The sequence below is a fragment of the Erinaceus europaeus genome, chromosome 6 (genome assembly GCF_950295315.1).
Source record: "Erinaceus europaeus chromosome 6, mEriEur2.1, whole genome shotgun sequence".
NCBI classification, from domain to species: Eukaryota; Metazoa; Chordata; class Mammalia; order Eulipotyphla; family Erinaceidae; genus Erinaceus; species Erinaceus europaeus.
This window is the reverse complement of record NC_080167.1, coordinates 4317635-4335664: the sequence shown is the minus strand read 5'-3', so window position 1 is coordinate 4335664 and position 18030 is coordinate 4317635. Positions and strand designations below refer to the sequence as shown.

The window sequence follows — 18030 nt, the reverse complement described above, 5'->3', positions numbered from 1 at the left end:
ACCCGGAGAGAGCTCATGCCTTACCATATGTGAGCCCCTGAATTCATTCGATCCCCGGCCCCACATTGGAGCACCACGGCCGGCCAGGGGCAGCTCAGCTCTGTAGGTGTTGGAGCGGTGCCTTGTGTCTCTCCTGCTGTCCGTCCACACCTCGGGCCTGGGAGGGAGGGTGCCCCGTGGTGGCACTGCCTCTGTGACCGCCCATGCTCATTCCCAGGAGGTGCAGAGAGGAGGACTTCTTTAAGCTCATCTGGTTTCTTAAGCTTTATTTTGTTTGACCTTTCGGAGCTAGTGAAAGGGCCAGTGATTGCAGCCAAGGTTGTGAAATTTTAATTTTTTGGGGGGGCATCTTTGGTGGGGCCTCTGTGGGGAACCGAGTTTCCCACCTCGAGAGCAGGTGTTTCCCAGAGGAAATAAATACGGAGGCTTCCTGGGCCGGCTGGTAGCGATCTGCCCCACGTGTCAGTGAAGCTTTATTTACACACCCACATGGGGGGGAGCTGGGAGGGTGGGACCCGTCCCCCCTCAGGCAAACAGACGCTCAGACGCTGCCCCAGCCAGGCCAGGAATAGCGCCAATGGAAGGAAGGAACCGCCGGGCTGAGCAATCGGAAGTCTGCCGGAAGTCTGCCCGCGGGGTGGGTGCAGATAAGCTCCCGGCCCAGACTCCGGGCTGGAAGGGCCTGGGGAAGGGTCTTCCCGGGGGCTCTGGATCACCCTGGGAAAAACTCTGGGCTCTTCTGAACTTTAACTCAGCAAGGACCCCACTTCTCACTTTGGGCCTCTTGCTCTTTCCTCTCCCACCTCTCCCTCCTCCCCCTCCCCCTCCCTCTCTCCCCCTTCCCCTCCCCTCCCCCTCCCTCTCTACCTCCTCCTCTTCCATCCCCTCCCCCTCCTCCTCTCACATCCCTTCCTTCTCCTCCCCCTCCTCCTCCCTCCTTCTCACTTGACTGACTCCTTCCAGTTTCAGTGGAGATGTCACCTCTTCCAGGCAGTATCCCTGACTGCACCTCCTCTGGGTCTTTGCAGACCTTCTTCCTGCCCCCATCCAGCACCCCCTGAGCTGTACGGCGTCTAATCTCCTAACTCCCCTAAGAGGCTGTGCCACCCGTTACCTTACCTTTAGGAGTGTGTGTGGGTGGAGGGCAGGACTCCTTTGTCTCTCACAGATACTCCCAGGGCCAGAAGCTGGAGTGCACTTGGAGAGAGTGCTCATTCATTCATTCTCTCTGCCACACCCAGGGCCTCGAGCATGAGGGGTTTCACGTCTGCGACGGACATTTCTCACCCAGGCAGAAAAACACACACACACACACACACACACACACACACACACACACACACACACACACACACAGCACTGGAGCTTGCCCCGGTGCTGCGGCACTGCCAGGGGGTGCTTGGGCTCAAACCCGAGTCCCACGCACTGCTATCCCGGGTGAGGACTCCAAGTCGGCTGTCTGGGGATGTGCCAGCCAGTCTCCATGGCAGCGGCCCCCTCTCCCTGCGCGGCTCACAGCCCGGGGGCTCCGGTTTCCTGCATCCCTGCCTTGGATTCTGTCTGTCTGCTAAGAGCCGCTGCTCGGCCCTGGGCCCCTCCTTGCCATGCAGATCCTGGGCTCTGCTCCTACACTGTGTCCCCGGTCTGCCCTGGGCCGTCTCCTCCTGAGCTTTCAGAAACTCCAGGCCTGGAGTCTCTCTGGGGCTGAGCCCATCCATGTGTGGTGTGGGAGGTACAGACGGACAGAAGGACAGGGAGGTGTCTGTCATCAGGAGAAATCTGGGGAGAGGCAGAGGACTGGGATCCTGCCAGACCTGGGGCGAGAGAGGACTGTGACCTCCCTGGAGAGGACAGACCGGGCCCACGGTGACACTGAGGACAGACAGGCCCACGGTGACACTGAGGACAGACAGGCCCACGGTGACACTGAGGACAGACAGACCCACGGCGACACTGAGGACAGACAGGCCCACGGTGACACTGAGGACAGGCCCACGGTGACACTGAGGACAGACAGGGCCCATGGTGACACTGAGGACAGACAGGCCCACGGCGAAACTGATGTGACAGACTTGGTCTGGCACAGAGGAGGAGCAGGGGGTAAACGGGTAGGGGGCAGGAAGTGGGGGTGCGTTTACACCCTTCTCAGCCCCCCGCCCCCCACTGCTCTCTCTCACTTGTAGGGGTGACGCCTGTGTCTTCCACTGTGAGTTTCCGGGTCCTGGCCCCGAGGTGGCCCATGGCAGGCGTGCGGTCACTGTGTGTCCAGCAGGAGAGGGCTGTGGCTCCGAGAGCAGTGGAGGGCAGGCCTTGCACACTGAGGCCCTGGGTTCGATCCTCTCTCTGCTCTGCATATGGGGGGGCAGTGCTCTCGTTGCTCTCTCTTCCCTCTTTCATGCAAAAAAAAAAAATCAGGCTGGGGAGTCAGCATCGTGTGGTTCTTGAAGACTCTCCTGCCTGAGGCTCCCAGGGCCCAGGTTCAATCCCCAGCACCACCATCAGGCAGGGCTGAGCAGGGCTCTGGTGTCTCTCTCCACCCTCATTGAAAATAAATACATAAAATTTATTTTTTTATACTTATTTATTCCCTTTTGTTGCTCTTGTTGTTCTATTGTTGTAGTTATTATTATTGTTGTAGTTATTATTGATGTCGTTGTTGTTGGATAGGACAGAGAGAAATGGAGAGAGGAGGGGAAGACAGAGACGGGGAGAGAAAGACAGACACCTGCAGACCTGCTTCACTGCCTGTGAAGCGACTCCCCTGCAGGTGGGGGGCCGGGGGCTCGAACCGGGATCCTTATGCTGGTCCTCACGCTTTGTGCCACGTGCGCTTAGCCCGCTGCGCTACCGCGCGGCTCCCAAATACATACAATTTTAAAGAAGAAGGAAAGTGAGCATGGGAGCTGGGAGATCGCCTGTTGGGTTGGTGCCGGCCTTGCTTTGCACAAGGTCCCGGCATGGAGCCCCAGCACCACAAGGGAGCACTGGGGAATGGTGGTGCCGTGCTGGGCGTCTCTCCTGTCTCTGTCCGTCTCTCCCTCTCAGAGAAGGAGAACCCTGACCCTCGGGGGGTGCTGTGTGGATGCTGAGCAGAGTAACTGGAACCCATGTGACAGAGCTGGTGACAGGCCCTGGGCTGTGGGCTTTCTGAGGTGTCAGGCCTGCCCCCCCCCACCTGGGGTGCCATGCCCAGCAAACACCCGCAGAGGCCCAGCCGCTGAGTCCCGGGTGGGGGGTCTCTGGGCGTAATGGTGACAAGGCCAGAGCCGCCGGGGGTGAGGTGGCGGGGTGGAGTGAATCACTCCCTCTTCCTGCTCCCTGTCTGTGGGATCAGCTCACATCCCCGGCACCCACACAGAGCCTGGTCTGTAAAAGGGGAGGCCCCGGTCTGGACAGACAGACGCCGATGTCTTCAGTCCTCAGCCTCTCCCCTCCCCCTGCCCCCCCCCCCAACTTCCCTGCAGGAAACCCGGAGAGGGCCTGCACCCATGAGGTCTGCAGGGGCCCCTCCCGGCACACTGCTTCCCAGACGGGAGGCCCTCGAGCCCCCCACTCCTCCAGGAAGCTCTGCCCCTCTCCGTGCAGCCACGCTGAAGAGTGAGCGGGCGAGGCCGCCCCTGGGAGGTGGCAGCTGGCTCTGAGTGGGCTTCCGGAAGGTGTTGGAGGAGCCTGGAGTCCCGAAAGGAAGCAGAACATGTTGCTGAGTGGGGAGCCAGGCTGCAGCGGCAGCTCCCCCCCCCCCCCCCCCGCACACCCCCGGCTTCCATCCAGGCTGAGTGAGGAGGAACCCCCAGACCCGGGGGCCTCGTGGTCGGGGGAAGACTTTACACACGACCCCGGGGCCAGTGTGGGGGCTCCGCTGGTAGAGCGCACACCTCGCTCTGCTCAAGGCCCTGGGTCCCAGCCCTGGCAGGGTACTGGGTGGGTACTGGGTGGGTACTGTCCAGGGCATTCCCATGGGGTGTCGGGGCCTCTGTGGTCTCCCCTCCCTCTCTCTCTGTCTCTCTCTCTGCCTGTCTCTCTCTTACAAGATGAACAGAGAACGGGGACCAGGAGGCGGCTTGGCAACATCATGGATTCTGGGGAGGGGGATAGCCTGGTAGAGGGCACACTACTACATGCAAGGACCTGGGTTCAAGCCCTCAGTTCCCACCCACAAAGGAGAAGCTTCGAGAGCAGTGGAGCAGTCCTGAGGTTGCGCTCTCTCTCTCTCTCTCTCTCTCTCTCGCTCTCGCTCTCGCTCTCCCAGAGAAAAGTGGACATTGAAAACAGACTTGTGCAGACACTGAGCCCCAGCGATAACCCTGGAGGCAGAAACATGCCAGTACAGTTCACTCCTGTGCACCTGATGCTGTGTGCCCGGCAGCTGTGCCAGGCTCTGGGGGGTGGTGGGTACCTGGAGGGGGGCTCAGGTGGGAGAGGTTCTGTATCTGAGTGCTCCTGGAGGTCCCCTGCCAGTTCCCTGTGGTCTTGGGGATGTGGAGGGTGGCGCAGGTGCTGGGCCGCGGGACCGGGACAGCCAGCCTGAGTCTGTGCCCAGTGCCCTGAGGCTGCAGGTGCAAAGGCCCCGGGGTGCCCCCCGAGAGCCCCTGGGGGAGACAGCTTGTCCCCTCCAAATGGCCCATGGGGGTCCTCTGTCCCCGCTTCCATGTGTCCATGTCCCCACATGCCCCAGTGCCTTGGAGGAAGGGGTGGTCGCTCGGGAACGGAGACACCCCCCGCCCCAGTCTCTCGCTCACTCGAGCTGCAGCGGGAACCTGAGGCCCCGGTTATGCCGGCTGGCAGCAGCGACACTTGGCACGGCAGCTCCTGCGAGTCTGTGCTGGCTGCCGCTCCCGGAACCCCCCACGTCCTGGGCTCCCAGATCCTCACCCCACCCCCAGGAGCCAGCCCCTGAGCCAGGGCCGCTCTGTGGGGTAAGTGGGTGCGAGCACCAGAGGGGGTGCCGTGGGCTCTGCCAGGCGTGCTCCATGTGCCCCCGTCACAGCCAGGCAGGCAGCCCTGATTTGGGGCACGGACCTGCCCCCCCCCCCCGTCCTCGCCTGGGTGGCGGGGGAATGGAGTGCTCCCCGTTTTTCCTCTGCTGCCTCCACATCTAGCCACATCTAGACAGCCTCCACCCCCCTGGTTTGGGGAGAAGCAAGCTGTTAGCACCGTGGGGCACGGAGGAAAGAGAAAACACCAGAATCTGCTGCCTCTCCGGGGAGGCAGGGTGAGTCGGCGCTGTGGCAGCCTGGCCAGGCCGGGCGGGGGGTGCCCAGCTGCCTGCTCCTTGTTGTGGCCCCTGGGGAGGGGGGACATGACAAGGTGGCCTGCAGGGCGGGTCAGGAGGAGGCACCTGGGCTCAGCAAGCCCCTTCTGCAGGGGGAGGTGTGGGCTCAGCTGCAAAGGTTGGACTGGGGGGGGGGTGTGGTGACTCTTGCCATGCCCACCAGGTGGCCATGACCTCTCCATGCCCTCCCAGCATGCCCCATGAGCCCTCCCCAGGTTTTGGGGAGCTGAGGAGAGAGGAGCTGCTTGTCTGGGGGGTGGTGGAACACATGCCGGGGCTGTGGACCGGGTTCAAGGAACAGTGTGGCTAGAGCTGAGGGGGGTCGGGAGGCCCACCAGCAGAGTGAAGCCAGACCCAGGACAGCCCCCCCCCCCCCAGCAGCTGTGTGTGCAGGACTGGTGGCTGAGAAGTCCCTGCTGTGAGCACCCACGATGCAGGGGGCCACAGTCAAGGGTGTCTCATGCTTCTGTCGGTCTGTCTGTCTGTGTGGCCCTGGCTGACCTCCCCACCCTAGTTCTCCATCCTGTGCACTCAGAGGGAGAGGAGAGATACCACAGGGAGCTTCCCCCAGTGCTGTGGTGTTCCCATGTGGTGCTAGGGATTGAATATGGGATGATACTTCCCTTGAAGGGAGGGGAGGGGGACACGAGGGACCATCTGGTGGGAATGGGGGTGGGCCCTGGGGTGACTGGCCGACTCTGACCTGGGGACTCGGCTGTGTGGGGCTGGGTGACCTGGAGCTGGTGGCCTGCCCTCTCTGTGCGTGGTTCCCAGGTCTAGGCCGTGGCCAGGGCCAGCTGGAGGCCTGATGTAGGCAGGCCCTGACAGGACGAGGGCCCAGGCTGGGTATGGTTGGCAGGGCCTGGGTTCGAATCCAGACTTCGCCTCTTACTCTCCAAGTTCCTGCAGGCCGGTCCCTGTGAGCTGACTTCCTGAGGTGGACAGCTGAGCTTGTCACTTTTTGTTTGTTTATTTATTTATTTATTTTCCCCACAGCCCTGCTGAGCTCTGGCTGATGGTGGTGCTGGGAAGTGAACCTGGGACCTCAGAGACTCAGGCATGAGAGTCATTTTGCAGAACCATAGTGCCGTCTCCATTGCCTTATTATTACTCTTATTACTATTATTGTTATTATTCTACCCAGAGCCCTGCTCAGCTCTGGCTGATGGTGGTGCTGGGGATCAAACCTGGAACCTTTGGAGCCTCAGGCATGAAGGTCGTTCCCCATAACCACTGTGCGTCTCCCAGCTCTGTTTATTTAGTTCATCCTGCACAACTGGGGAGTGAGACCAAGGCCTCCTGGGCCAATGACTCATTTATTTTTCTTGACTTTCTTGATTTAAGATAGAGAAGCAGGACCTCCCTCGGGCACGTGTGATGCCGGGGTGCAACTCAGGACCTCGTGCTTCAGTCTAACGCCCCCCCCCCGAACCCCCTTCTGGGCCTCTGTGAGTTTGCATTTGTTTATTTTTCACAGAGATGGGGAGACATACAGAGAGGAGAGAACCCCACGGCTGCTTCTCCATGCTGTGCGGTGCCGTGCCAGGGCTCGAACCCAGGGCCTTGTGCGTGCCGAGCTGCTGTTGTATTTGCTGCGGCAGATCTAGAGGTGACAGCTGGTCACCCTCGGAGACGCCTTGAGAGCAGCTGGGACCGGTGGCAGGGCTGGGGCCCTCACGCCATACTTTCTGTCTCCACAGCACCTGCTTCCTGACGTCCCGGCATGGCTGCGTGGGTGCAGGTGCGCCCGGTGCCAGGCCTGGGGGGCGAGCTGACTCCCGACGACAGCCTGCAGCGCCCCCTGCCCAGCCCCACCCACCTGCTGCCCCTGCCACGGCTCGCCCCCAAGCCCTTCTCCAGCACCCCCAGCCCCACCGCCCGGCAGGCCCTCGGGACGCCTTGGACCCTGGGCCAGAAGCTGCCCCCACCAGTGGAGGTGGGGGAGGGTCCGCGCCGGAGCTCGTCCCTGTTCAGCCCCCCGGCATCCCCTGAGGGCCCCCCGGAGTCCCAGCCGACGGCCGGCCACACGGGGGACCCCCTGCCCGGGCCGAGGCCCAAGCCGAGGCCCAAGCCGAGGCCCGTGTCTGCCATCTTCACGGAGCCCGTCCAACCCCCCCGGCCCGGCCCTGGCAAGATGCCCCCCACGCCCCCCGAGAAGACGTGGGTGAGGAGGCCCCGGCCACTGTCCGTGGACCTGACCGCCCGCTTTGAGAGCAGGGGGTCCGCAGCAGGCCCAGGCCCCCCCGGGGACGGTGGGCGCACCCCCCCACCCAACCCTGGCGCCCCCTCCCAGGAAGCATCCCAGAAGCCATGGGATCGGGTGCCATGGAGACGTGCGCAGACGGACGGTGCCCTAGCGGTGGCCACGGCGCCCCCCAGAGAGGACGGCAAGCCCCAGAAGGCGCCTGAGACCAGCCCACCCCAACTGGCCGGTGGCTTGGCCACAGCTGAGACCTCTGCTGATGGGGAGGCCCCAGGCCCGGCCGAGCAAGGCCCCCGGGGCAGTGGTCATCCCCAGCCGGGGGAGGCGGCCACATCCCCACCTGCCAGTTCGGACCCCCCGCCCCAGAGGGCCGGCGTGAGCGTTCAGGACCGGATCAAGGGCTGGGCCTCAGACGGCGGGGACACCGGGCCGGAATTTCCCAGGAGGAGGACGCTGCCCACCCGGCCGCTCTCGGCAGACCTGACCAGGCTGTGAGTGGACGGGGCTGGGGAGGGGCGGTGCCGAGGGGGTCCTGAGGAAGAGGGGCACACTGGCCTTGCTCTGGCCATGGCGTTGTGTGAGTGATCCCTAGATAAAGGGGCTCTCCAGGCAACCTGGCAACCCCCTCCCCCCCCCCCGTGTGTTTTCATGTTTTCATCTCCAGGGTTATTGCCGGGGCCGGTGTCAGCACTACGAATCTACCGCTCCCAGAGGACTTTTTATTCTCTTTACTTTATTCAATAGGACAAAGAGGCAGGGAGAGGGGAGGGGGCAATGAAGATGGAGAGAGACAGAGAGACGCCTTGTAGCAGTGCTCCACTGCTTGGAAGCTTCCCCCTTGCAGGTGGGGACCAGGGACTTGAACCCAGGTCGTTGCACACTATAATGTGCACTCAACCAGGTGTCTCACCACTAGACCCCACACGCCCAGTTTTTCATACTTTGTTTTAAGAGAGAGGGAGAGGGAGAGAGAGGGACAGAGATCACAGGATTATTCCACCATTCATGGAGCTTCCTCTGTCCCACCTAAGGTACTCCCATGTGGTGTCTGGGCTTGAACCCAGGGTTTCACACTCAATAAAGTACATGCTTTATGGACTGAGCTATCCCCTAGCCTCTGGCTTCTCTTTTAAAAGTTTTTTTTTTTTTCCCTTTTCTTTTTTGCCTCTTGGGTCCTGGTGCCTGTATGATTCCACTGTTCCTGGTGCCCCCCCCCCCCATGCTGTTCCCTACGGCCTTTTATTTCAGATAAAGACAGAGACTGGGGTGGGGGAGAGGGAGAAGGTGACCCCAGAGCAGTGCTCCACCTTCCTGATCTGCCCCTGGTGCTCTTAAGTGGTTCCTGGGCTCGAACCCAGGTCTTCACAGACGGCAAAGTGTGCTCTGCTGGGTGAGCTGTCTCCCCCGCCTCCCAGCCTCTGTCTCCTCCTTTCTGAGTGATTTGCTGAGGAACCCCCCCACACACACACACACCAGGGAGCTGTCCAGGGTGTGTCCTGACACATATTGTCTGGGGTGGAGCCTGGGGGGGCAGAGCCCTATGAACCAGGGTTGCCTGCTGGGCTGGGTGGGGCCAGCCGGTTAGACCCGCTGCTCTCTGCCCTGGCACCTCCAGGCAGGCCACACCCTCACCCCTCACCTCTCACCCCCGTGCTGTGTGGGGAGGGGGGTTCAGCTCCAGGAAGTTTCTGGGAGTCGCTCCCAGTAGCAGGGAAAGGAGCCTGTCTCTCCTCCCTGGGGTCCCCACGCTGTCTCTGCTGGGGGAGTGAACTGAGGCCGGGAGGCAGCAAAGACACCCTGGCCCTGGATTATGGGGAGTGGGGGTGGGCACCGTTGCAGTGACTTCATTTCTTGCTCCTCCCCACCCTGTCTCTGCAGCCCCCACCTCTACCCTAGACCTGAACTCAGTCCTCCTCAGGCCTCTGCTCCTGAGAACTAACTCTTTGAAGAGGGAAGAACATAGATACACAGACACGCACACACACAGAGACATGCACACACACAGACATGCACACAGACATGCACACGCACAGACAGGAACACACACACAGACATGCACACACAGAGACATGCACACACAGAGACATGCACACACAGATATGCACATACACAGACATGCAGACACAGACATGCACACACATGCACACGTACGACATGCACACAGACACGTGCACATAGAGACATGCACACAGAGACATGCACACACAGACAGACATGCACATACACAGACATGCACACACACAGACATGCACATGCACAGAAGTGCACACACAGAGACATGCACACACAGAGACATGCACACACAGAGACATGCACACACAGATATGCACATACACAGACATGCACACACAGACATGCACACACATGCACACGTACGACATGCACACAGAGACATGCACACACAGACAGACCTGCACGCACAGACATGCACACACACAGACATGCACATGCACAGAAGTGCACACACAGACATGCACACACAGAGACATGCACACACACAGAGACATGCACACACACACACCCACACCAGCTCTGTCTAGCTCCTGGGCTCACCTCTATCCCTCTTCCCCTTTGCAAGTGGGGAAACAGGCCCCAGAGAGGGAGGGAGAATGATTTGAGCCGAGACCCCCTGAGAGGCAGAGACAAACCCACGCCCCCCCATTCTAGGACATTCCACGCTGGCCCACTGACCCTGCCCCCCGGCTGCCGTAGACAGCCCCCCCAATTACTCTGCTGGCTTCTCCTCTCTTCCCCAGCCGTCCAGAGAGCCTCTTATCTGCCCCACACGGGCAGGGCGGGTGAGGAGGAGGTGTTAATTAGCCCATTTAGAGAGCCAGCTCCCGTGGGCAGAGGGGGTGTCTGCAGGTCTCTGTACCAGGCCTGGCTCCCGGCTCTGGCTCTGGCTTGCAGCGATGCTGTGTCTCAGGTAAATTGTCTGCCCCCACTGTCCCCGCCGGCTGTCCCTTCTCCTCCCGGGGAGCCAGCGGTGTCTCTGGGGTGAGCCCCGTGTGGCCTCTCCGAGCTCCCGGAGGCTGTGGGTGTGGGCGGAGGGGGGCCCACCTGGAACCTGCTTCTCCCCCAGGTTTTCAAGTCTTGCTTGCGGCCACCAAGTCAGATGCGAAAAGTGCCCTGAGCCTGGCGGCGAGGAGACGCCCAAGGACGGGAAGGAGAAGGTAGGAGCCCCGTGTTCTGGAGCTTCCTGAGAACCCGGGACAGGAGACGTTCCCCCTTCTCCTGGGGGCTCTGCAAGTGGGATCCTGGTCCTCAGGGCTAAACTCTGTTTATAGACGTGACAGACAGGCAGGCGTTCGTTGTTAATTCTTGCTGTCTGTCCTGGGGGAGGAGGAGGAGGAGGACTGCCTGCTTCCTTGGGGTTGAGGATCCAGACAGAGTACCAGCAGGGAGTCCTCCCACTCCCCTTGGCCCCCACCCCCATCCCTGGCAGCTGAAAACCGGGGGAATAGCCACTGTTGAGTCACCTAAAAAGTATTCTTTTTTTTTTTTTTTTTTTTAATTATTCCGTCTGTTTCATAAGGGAAAAGCCCAGAAGGAGAGGCTGGGACTAACTGGCTTGTGGTACTTGGCAGAGCCTGACTCTCTTTGCCAGCACCTGAAGGGAGTGGGCTACCCGGTCGGCACCTTAGTCACTGCACCCCTGAACTGTCCTCACAGCCCCCCATGCCCTCAGCCTCCAGCACACTCGGCCACCCCACCCCTGAACTTCCGGATCAGCTCACGGTGGCTGCACTAGGAATCCACTGCTCCTGTGGCCATTTTTTTTTTTTTTTTTGGATAGGACAGAGAAATCAAGAGAGGAGGAGAAGGAGAGAGAGAGAGAGAGAGGGAGAGCGAGAGAGAAACAGACACCTGCAGACCTGTTTCACTGCTTGCAAAGTGATGCCCCCTGCCAGTGGGGAGCTAGGGGCTCGAACTGGGATCCTTGCTCAGGTCCTTGGTTCTATGTGTGCTTAACCTTGTTCTTGGTACTATGTGTGCTTAACCCGCTATGCCACCACCCGGCCCCCACTCTTAATTCTTCAGTTGGTCTCCTTCTCTGAAAATGAGCCTTTCAGGGGTCAGCGGGTCATCCCTTTATGTTGTGGCCGGGGTCCGGTGGCCTCTGTCTTCCCTCTGGGGTCCTTTCTGGCTCATGTACACAGATGGAGGAAGAATCTGGGGGGGGGGGAGGGGAGGCCAGAAAGGCAAGTGACTGTTATCATTATTTGATTTTATTGATTTTTTTTTTGATAGACATACTGAAAGGGAAGTGGGAGGGAGACAGAGAGACACCTGCAGCCCTGCTTCACCACATGTGAAGTTTCCCCCTGCAGGTGGGGATCGGGGGTTGAACCCAGGTCTTTGAGCCCTGTAATGTATATGCCTAACCTGGTGCACCATCACCCAGCCCCAGCACTCATGCTTCTTAGTGAGAGATGGCAGCAGAGAGAGGGAGGCTTGGGCCTGCCCGGCTGGGACCTGAGACTTATTAACAGGCAGCCCAGTCCTGCCCATTTGAGATGCCCCAGCTGTAATGGGCAGCCGTTCGCCACATCCACGCCCACCCGGTCAGTCTTTACAGTGCTGGGGGTCTCCCTGGCCTGACTCTCAAAGCTGTTCTCTTTCTCTCTTGAAGCAAAGGGAAGGCCATGGTCCGGACGGGGTCCCCCCAAGGAGTTCACGGAGGCCAGGGACCTTCCGGGAGAAGCCACCCAGCCTAGCGGAACAGGGAGATGGCACCACCCCAGCAGCCGACAGGAGTCAGGGGGTCTCTTTGGGGGCAACGAGGACCCCTTCTGCCCTCACCGAGGAAGACAACGGAGGCTTCCAGACTGTGCGGGCCACATTGTTCGAGCATCACGTAGAGAGACACAGGGTGGCCACATCCCTGGGCCCCTCAACTATAGAGCCCAGAGCCAGGCCCGGGTTCGAGAGAGGCACCTGGAGTGGGGTAGACCACTCAGAAAAGCCAGACTCCAAGAGGGAGAGCTCCAGGTGGCTGGAGAGTCCAGGCACTAAGTCTGGGCGCCCTGCCATCCCCAATGGGCGGCCCCAGCAGAGTCCAGTGGTCCTGCTGGACAAGAACCCTCTGGGGGGCGGCAGCTCCTCCCCTCCTGCCTGCCAGAAGGTGGAGGCCAGGTTCGAGCTTGTGCAGATGCCAGGGGAGCGCGTACACAGTGAGGGGGTTCCTGCGGCCTCCCAGGGGAAGGCTGGAGTGCTCCGAAGCAGTCAGTCTAGGTTCTCCCTGGGGGGGAGGCAGCGGTCCCTGGAGGGCCCCTCCGTGGACCCTGTGTGCAGGCCAGGAGGACAGACAGGGGCTGTCCACAGGGCCAGTTCCATGTGGGAAGCTCGGGGGACACAGGACCCCTGGGGAAAGGACAGCCTTAGGGGTCTGTCCCCCAAATGGACAGACGGAGTCAGCAGGAGCTGGCAGGACGCACCAGCAGTGAGCCCTGAGACGATCAGGGAGCCCCTGGCCGGGAGAGCCGCCCAGCCTGTCTTCTGGACTTGGGAGGGGCCCCAGGGAACTGGGGCCCAGCCAGGAGGCATGACTCCCTCTGCCGAGCAGGGGTCCCCCATAGAGTGCCCGCCAGACCCCCCATCCAGGCTCCAGGATGCAACCTCCCAAACTCGGCAACGCCCAGAGGTGCCACAGCAGAAGCCAAACCTGGTGGCCGGGGTCCCCAAGGGGCCCCCCAGCCCGGCCCCGGCCCCGGCCCCCGAGCCCCTGGTCAGGATGCGCAAGGCCAGCCCCTCGGACCCGAGACTGGAGAAATGGAGGCGGCGGACGCTCCCCCATGACGTGAAGTTCGAGGAATTCAACTTCCTGGCCCCAGAGCACTCTGGGAAGGCGGAGCAGAGACTGGCAGGCAGCTGTAGCCCCCTGGCCCAGAGTGGGGGGCAGGACCAGGGCCCGGGGACCCTCCCCGTGGCCAGGCAGGGGTCCTCTGGGGAGCCCAGGGCCACCTTCTTTGCAGTGACATATCAGCTTTCAGAGGCCTCCAAAGCCAAGAGCATCGTGAAGCCAGAGAACCTGATGGAACCTTCTAGAAAAATGGCTCGCCCCCCCTCTCCTCATTCCCCAGCCTCGTCCCGGGTGTCGCTTAACCACGAGGAGATGCAGGAGCCCTCGGGCCGTGGGGACGTGGCCCAGGGCAGAGAGCGCGCTAGTCTCCCTGGGACCTGGAAGCCCGAGGACCCAGGAAGGCTTCCAGATCCTTCTGTGACAAAGCTGGACACTGACACTCCCCAGTGGGGACAGGAGGACGGTCTCGCTCTTCAGCACGATAGGAAGGCGGCTGGGGACAGGGCGTCCCCCAGCAGCGCCCCCCAGGGGACCCCGGCGGTCAGGATCCGCCCAAGGGCCAGCCACGTGGGGAGGACGGAGCCTGGGGACCAGGTGGTCCCCCGCAGAGAAGGCGCCCCCTACAGGGCCAGCGTGCTGGACCTGGATGCCCTGATGCAGGAGTACCACAGGCAGCCCGCCAGGGCCCCCCCGGAGGGGACGACCCCCGAGAGGCCCGGCCAGCCTAGGGGCCTGGAGAGGGCCAGGAGGAGCTGGCGGGAGCCGGACGCCGAGGGCCTCCAGGAGCAAGCCTCTTCCCCTCAGCCTGGGACAAGCTCCCCGGGGGCCACCTCGGGGAGCAGGTACGGCGCCCCCATCTGGGCAGCACCCCCTGCACCCCCGTCTCAGCGGCTCCCAGGCCCTGAGGGGGCCCAGAAAAGACTCCTGAGCGCCAAGGAGGAGGAGGAAGAGGGGAGAAGGGCCGGGGGGCGCCGTGGCCCCAAGCGTCCAGATCACCCGGAATCCAGGATCGCAGGCCAGGAGGGTCCAGGCGGTGCAGCCGCTGTGCCCCCCCAGACCTCCAGCAGCGACCAGACCAAGGGCATCCCGAGGCGGTGGGCCCTGCGGGGCGGCCCCCCGCCGGACATCAAGAGGACCTATTCAGAGAAGGGGGCCCCCGACAAGCTCCGTGAGGGCCTGGCCGTCCTGCAGGAGGCCAAAGAGAGGCGGTGGGAGCTCTCCCGGGGGAGAGGGGGGCTCCCCGTAGACGCTCTGGAGCCCAGCCGGCTGGAGCCAAGGGACCAGCAGGTGAGTCCGCGAGGCCTCTGTTCCTGAGCACGGCACAGAGTGCAGCTCACCAGGGTGGGGGGGTGGGGGGGGTGGGGGTGGTTGTAGGGCCCTAGGGAGGCAGTGGCAGCTGCCGCCTGCTCCCAGCCTGCTCCCCATCAGTGAGACCCGAGCAGGGACCCCGAATCCAGGGATACCAAACAGAAGTGGTCTTTGAAAAATATTTTATTATTTTAGTGGCTAGAGACAGAGAAATCGACAGGGTAAGAGAGGGAGAGGGAGATGGAGAGGGAGAGAGACTTGGAAGACGACTAGATACAAAAGGTAGGGGACATATGCTCAAGAGAGTACTATGCAGCAATCAAAAGGGATGATATTGTGTCCTTTGGGATACAGTGGATGGAACTGGAGAAGATGCTCAGGGAAGCGAGTGAGGAGGTGAAGGACGGCTACAGAATGGCCTCACTCGTGTAGAATAGAGGGAATCGAACATACGAATGTGAAACAATAAAATGTCAATCTATGTCTAAGACTGAGGGGGAAGTAGAGTGGGTGGGAATGGGGACACAGACCTTTGGTGATGGGAGTAGTGAAAAAAACTAGAGAGAGAGAGGGAGAGACAGAGATTTCCAGATCTGCTTCCTCTCGTGAAATGTCTCCCCTGTAGGTGGGGACTTGGGGCTCTTAGAATTTTTTTTTTTTTTTAATTTACAATTTGTTGAATAGAAACAGGGAAAAATCAAGAGGGGAGGGGGTGATAAAGAGGGAGAAAAAGAGAGAGACACTTGAAGATCTACTTCACCTCCCGTGAAGCTTCCCCCCTGCAGGTGGGGAGTGGGGGCTTGAACCTGGGTCCTTGTGTAGGGTAAGGTGTGCTCAACCAGTCCTGTAGCAAGATGGTCTTGATGATGGTGATGCTGTCATCTGGGCCTGGGGAATGAATCAGGGCTTTGTGCCCATGTCTCCCGGGTCAGTTTTCCCCCTTGGTGATTTTGGAGACAGAATAGCGAGCAGGAGACAGACGCAGAGAGGGAGAGACACCACAACCCCGTTCCAGCATCCCTGGAGCTTCCCCCGGCGCTGTGCTTGGTGCTGCCATGTGGTGCCAGGGCTGGAACCCAGGGTGTCACGTGCCGTGAAGCCTGTGGCCTGTCGGTGCGCCAGCTCCTGGCTAGATTGCTGTCTGGCCTCTGCCCATGAGCCTCCTGGGTGGGGAGGCGGCCCTGTGCTGCCCCTGCGCTGCCCCTGCAGGTGGCAGGTGAGGCTCATTCGGGACCCACAGGCCGGGGAAGGAGGAGGGAGACTGGCGGTGGGCACAGGTGGCCGAGGCTTCCTGGCACTGGAGCCCCTCTTCCTTGTCCTGCCCCCCGGGCCAAGGTGCCAAGCTAGTGTCTGAACCCGGGCCTGGCCCAGCATGGGGGGACAGGTGGGGTCAGGGTTTGAACCCGCGTCTGCTGTGTGAACCGAGAGCTCTGAGCGCCGGGTCAGACCTGGACCGGCTCTGGAGGGCCCCGCTTAGCCCTGGATGCCAGCCCGGCCCGGGAGTCAGAAGATCCTCCTTCCTCGGGGGGGTTGGGGGGGCTGGAAGGCCCTGTACCAGCTCCCCGTTCTCTCCTTTGCTGCAGCGGAGGCCTTGAAAGGGTAAGAGCCAAGCAGCAAAGGGGCACAGGCCCAGACGTGGTGCGGAGACCTCGGCCCTGGCCCTGTCGGGGGAAGGAGACTGACCCCCATGCCACCCGGGGGGGGGGGCCCAGGAGAGAGCCCACGGCTAAGATGCAGGCCTGGCCACGTGCCCGGGGCCTGAGTTTGAGCCCTGCCTCCACATGGGAGAGAGCCACAGCGCTGGGGGAAGTTCCAGTGCAGTGGCCTTTCTTTCTCTGTCACTCTCTCTCTCTCTTTCTCTGTCTCTGAGATAAAAACAGTGTAGAAGTTGGTCCTGGATTGGTGGGCTGTCTCATGTGGTAGAGTGTCCCCCTTATTTTTATTAGAGCACTGCTCAGCTGTGGCTTATGGTGGTGCAGGGGATTGAACCTGGAACTTTGAGCCTCAGGTTTGCAGAACCATTATGGTGTCTACCCCCCACTCCGTGCCCTAGACACCCCCTCCACCCAGTCACTAGGATGGATTTGGAGATCTGCTTACACTACCTTAAGAGTGTGCCAATCGGGGGTCGGGTGGTAGCACAGCGGGTTAAGCGCAGGTGGCCCAAAGCGCAAGGACTGGTGTAAGGATCCCGGTTCAAGCCCCCGGCTCCCCACCTATAGGGGAGTTGTTGCACAGGCGGTGAAGCAGGTCTGCAGGTGTCTGTCTTTCTCTCCCCTTCTCTGTCTTCCCCATCTCTCTCCATTTCTCTTCTTCTTCTTCTAGCGTTTGCCCTTCTTCCGTAGCCAGTCAACAGCGTCAGGTTGAGCCTGATGTAAAGTTTCGAGACCTCCTTTGAATCTGGAGAGGTGGAAGTCGTTGACTATGTGGGTCATAGTCTGTCTGGAGCCGCAGGGGCAGTTCGGGTCGTCTCTGGCTCCCCAGCGATGGAACATAGCGGCGCACCGGCCATGGCCTGTTCGATAGCGATTGAGGAGGGCCCAATCATAACGTGCTAGGTCAAAGCCGGGTTGACGCTCGCAGGGGTCTGTGATGAGGTGTTTGTTCTTTACCTCAGCTGACTGCCAACTCTGTTTCCAAGAGTCTGGAACAGAGAAGTTCAGTGTAGGCGTAGGGGACCAGATTGGGTGACGAGACGTCAAGCGTTGGACAGGGTGGGCAAAGATATCCGCGTATATTGGCAGGTCCGGTGGAGCGTAGACGTGGGAAATGAACTTAGATGATGCCGCATCCCGACGAATATCCATTTCTCTCTGTCCTATCCAATAACGACGACATCAAGAACAACGATAATAACACAACAGTGGTAAAAAAAAAACCAAACAACCAGGGTAAACAAAAAGGGGAAAAATGGTCTCCAGGAGCAGTGGATTCGTGGTGCAGGTACTGAGCCCCGGCAATAACCCTGGAGGCCAAAAAGAAAAAAAAAAAAGAGTGTGCCAATCACAATTATCTAGAAAATACACCGGCCGGCCCTGTGTATCTACCTGTCCTTACATTTACTGTCACTGTTCCCATAAAACATACCTTTACGAGGTGAACGTAGCCATCAGAAAGCTATTTCCGCATCATTACAGTCACACAGAGATTCAGAACCGCCACCTCTCCCGTACTGCGCATGAGTAGGTACAAGTACAGAACTGTGCCGTCAGAGGGGAGGTGCACGGGGAGGCCCCCGGAGGGCTCTCGGCCCCTGAGAGTGCCGGCTTTCAGAATGTCTCACAGCCCCCTCCCTTCGTGTTGTCGTGCCTTTTTGTACCTTGTCCCTTTTTGCGGCTGCGTAATATCTCACCCCCTGGCCAGTTATCTGTCCCTCAGCCGCTGGGCATCTGGGTTGTTGCCGCATCTTAGCTCCCCTCCCCCACCCGGGTGCCTGTTCAGGTT

General features: G+C 60.7%; 1 protein-coding gene across 1 annotated transcript in view; it reads left to right on the top strand.

Annotated features, from left to right (window-relative positions):
- Positions 1-18030, top strand: part of KIAA1671 (KIAA1671 ortholog) — an 82938-nt gene that overhangs the window by 13736 nt on the left and 51172 nt on the right. The window contains exons 2-4 of the mRNA XM_060192555.1: positions 6973-7966; positions 10558-10648; positions 12109-14565. Coding sequence (XP_060048538.1) covers positions 6996-7966; positions 10558-10648; positions 12109-14565 — 3519 coding nt within the window. The 5' untranslated portion in view covers positions 6973-6995. The remainder of the gene's footprint in view (positions 1-6972; positions 7967-10557; positions 10649-12108; positions 14566-18030) is intronic.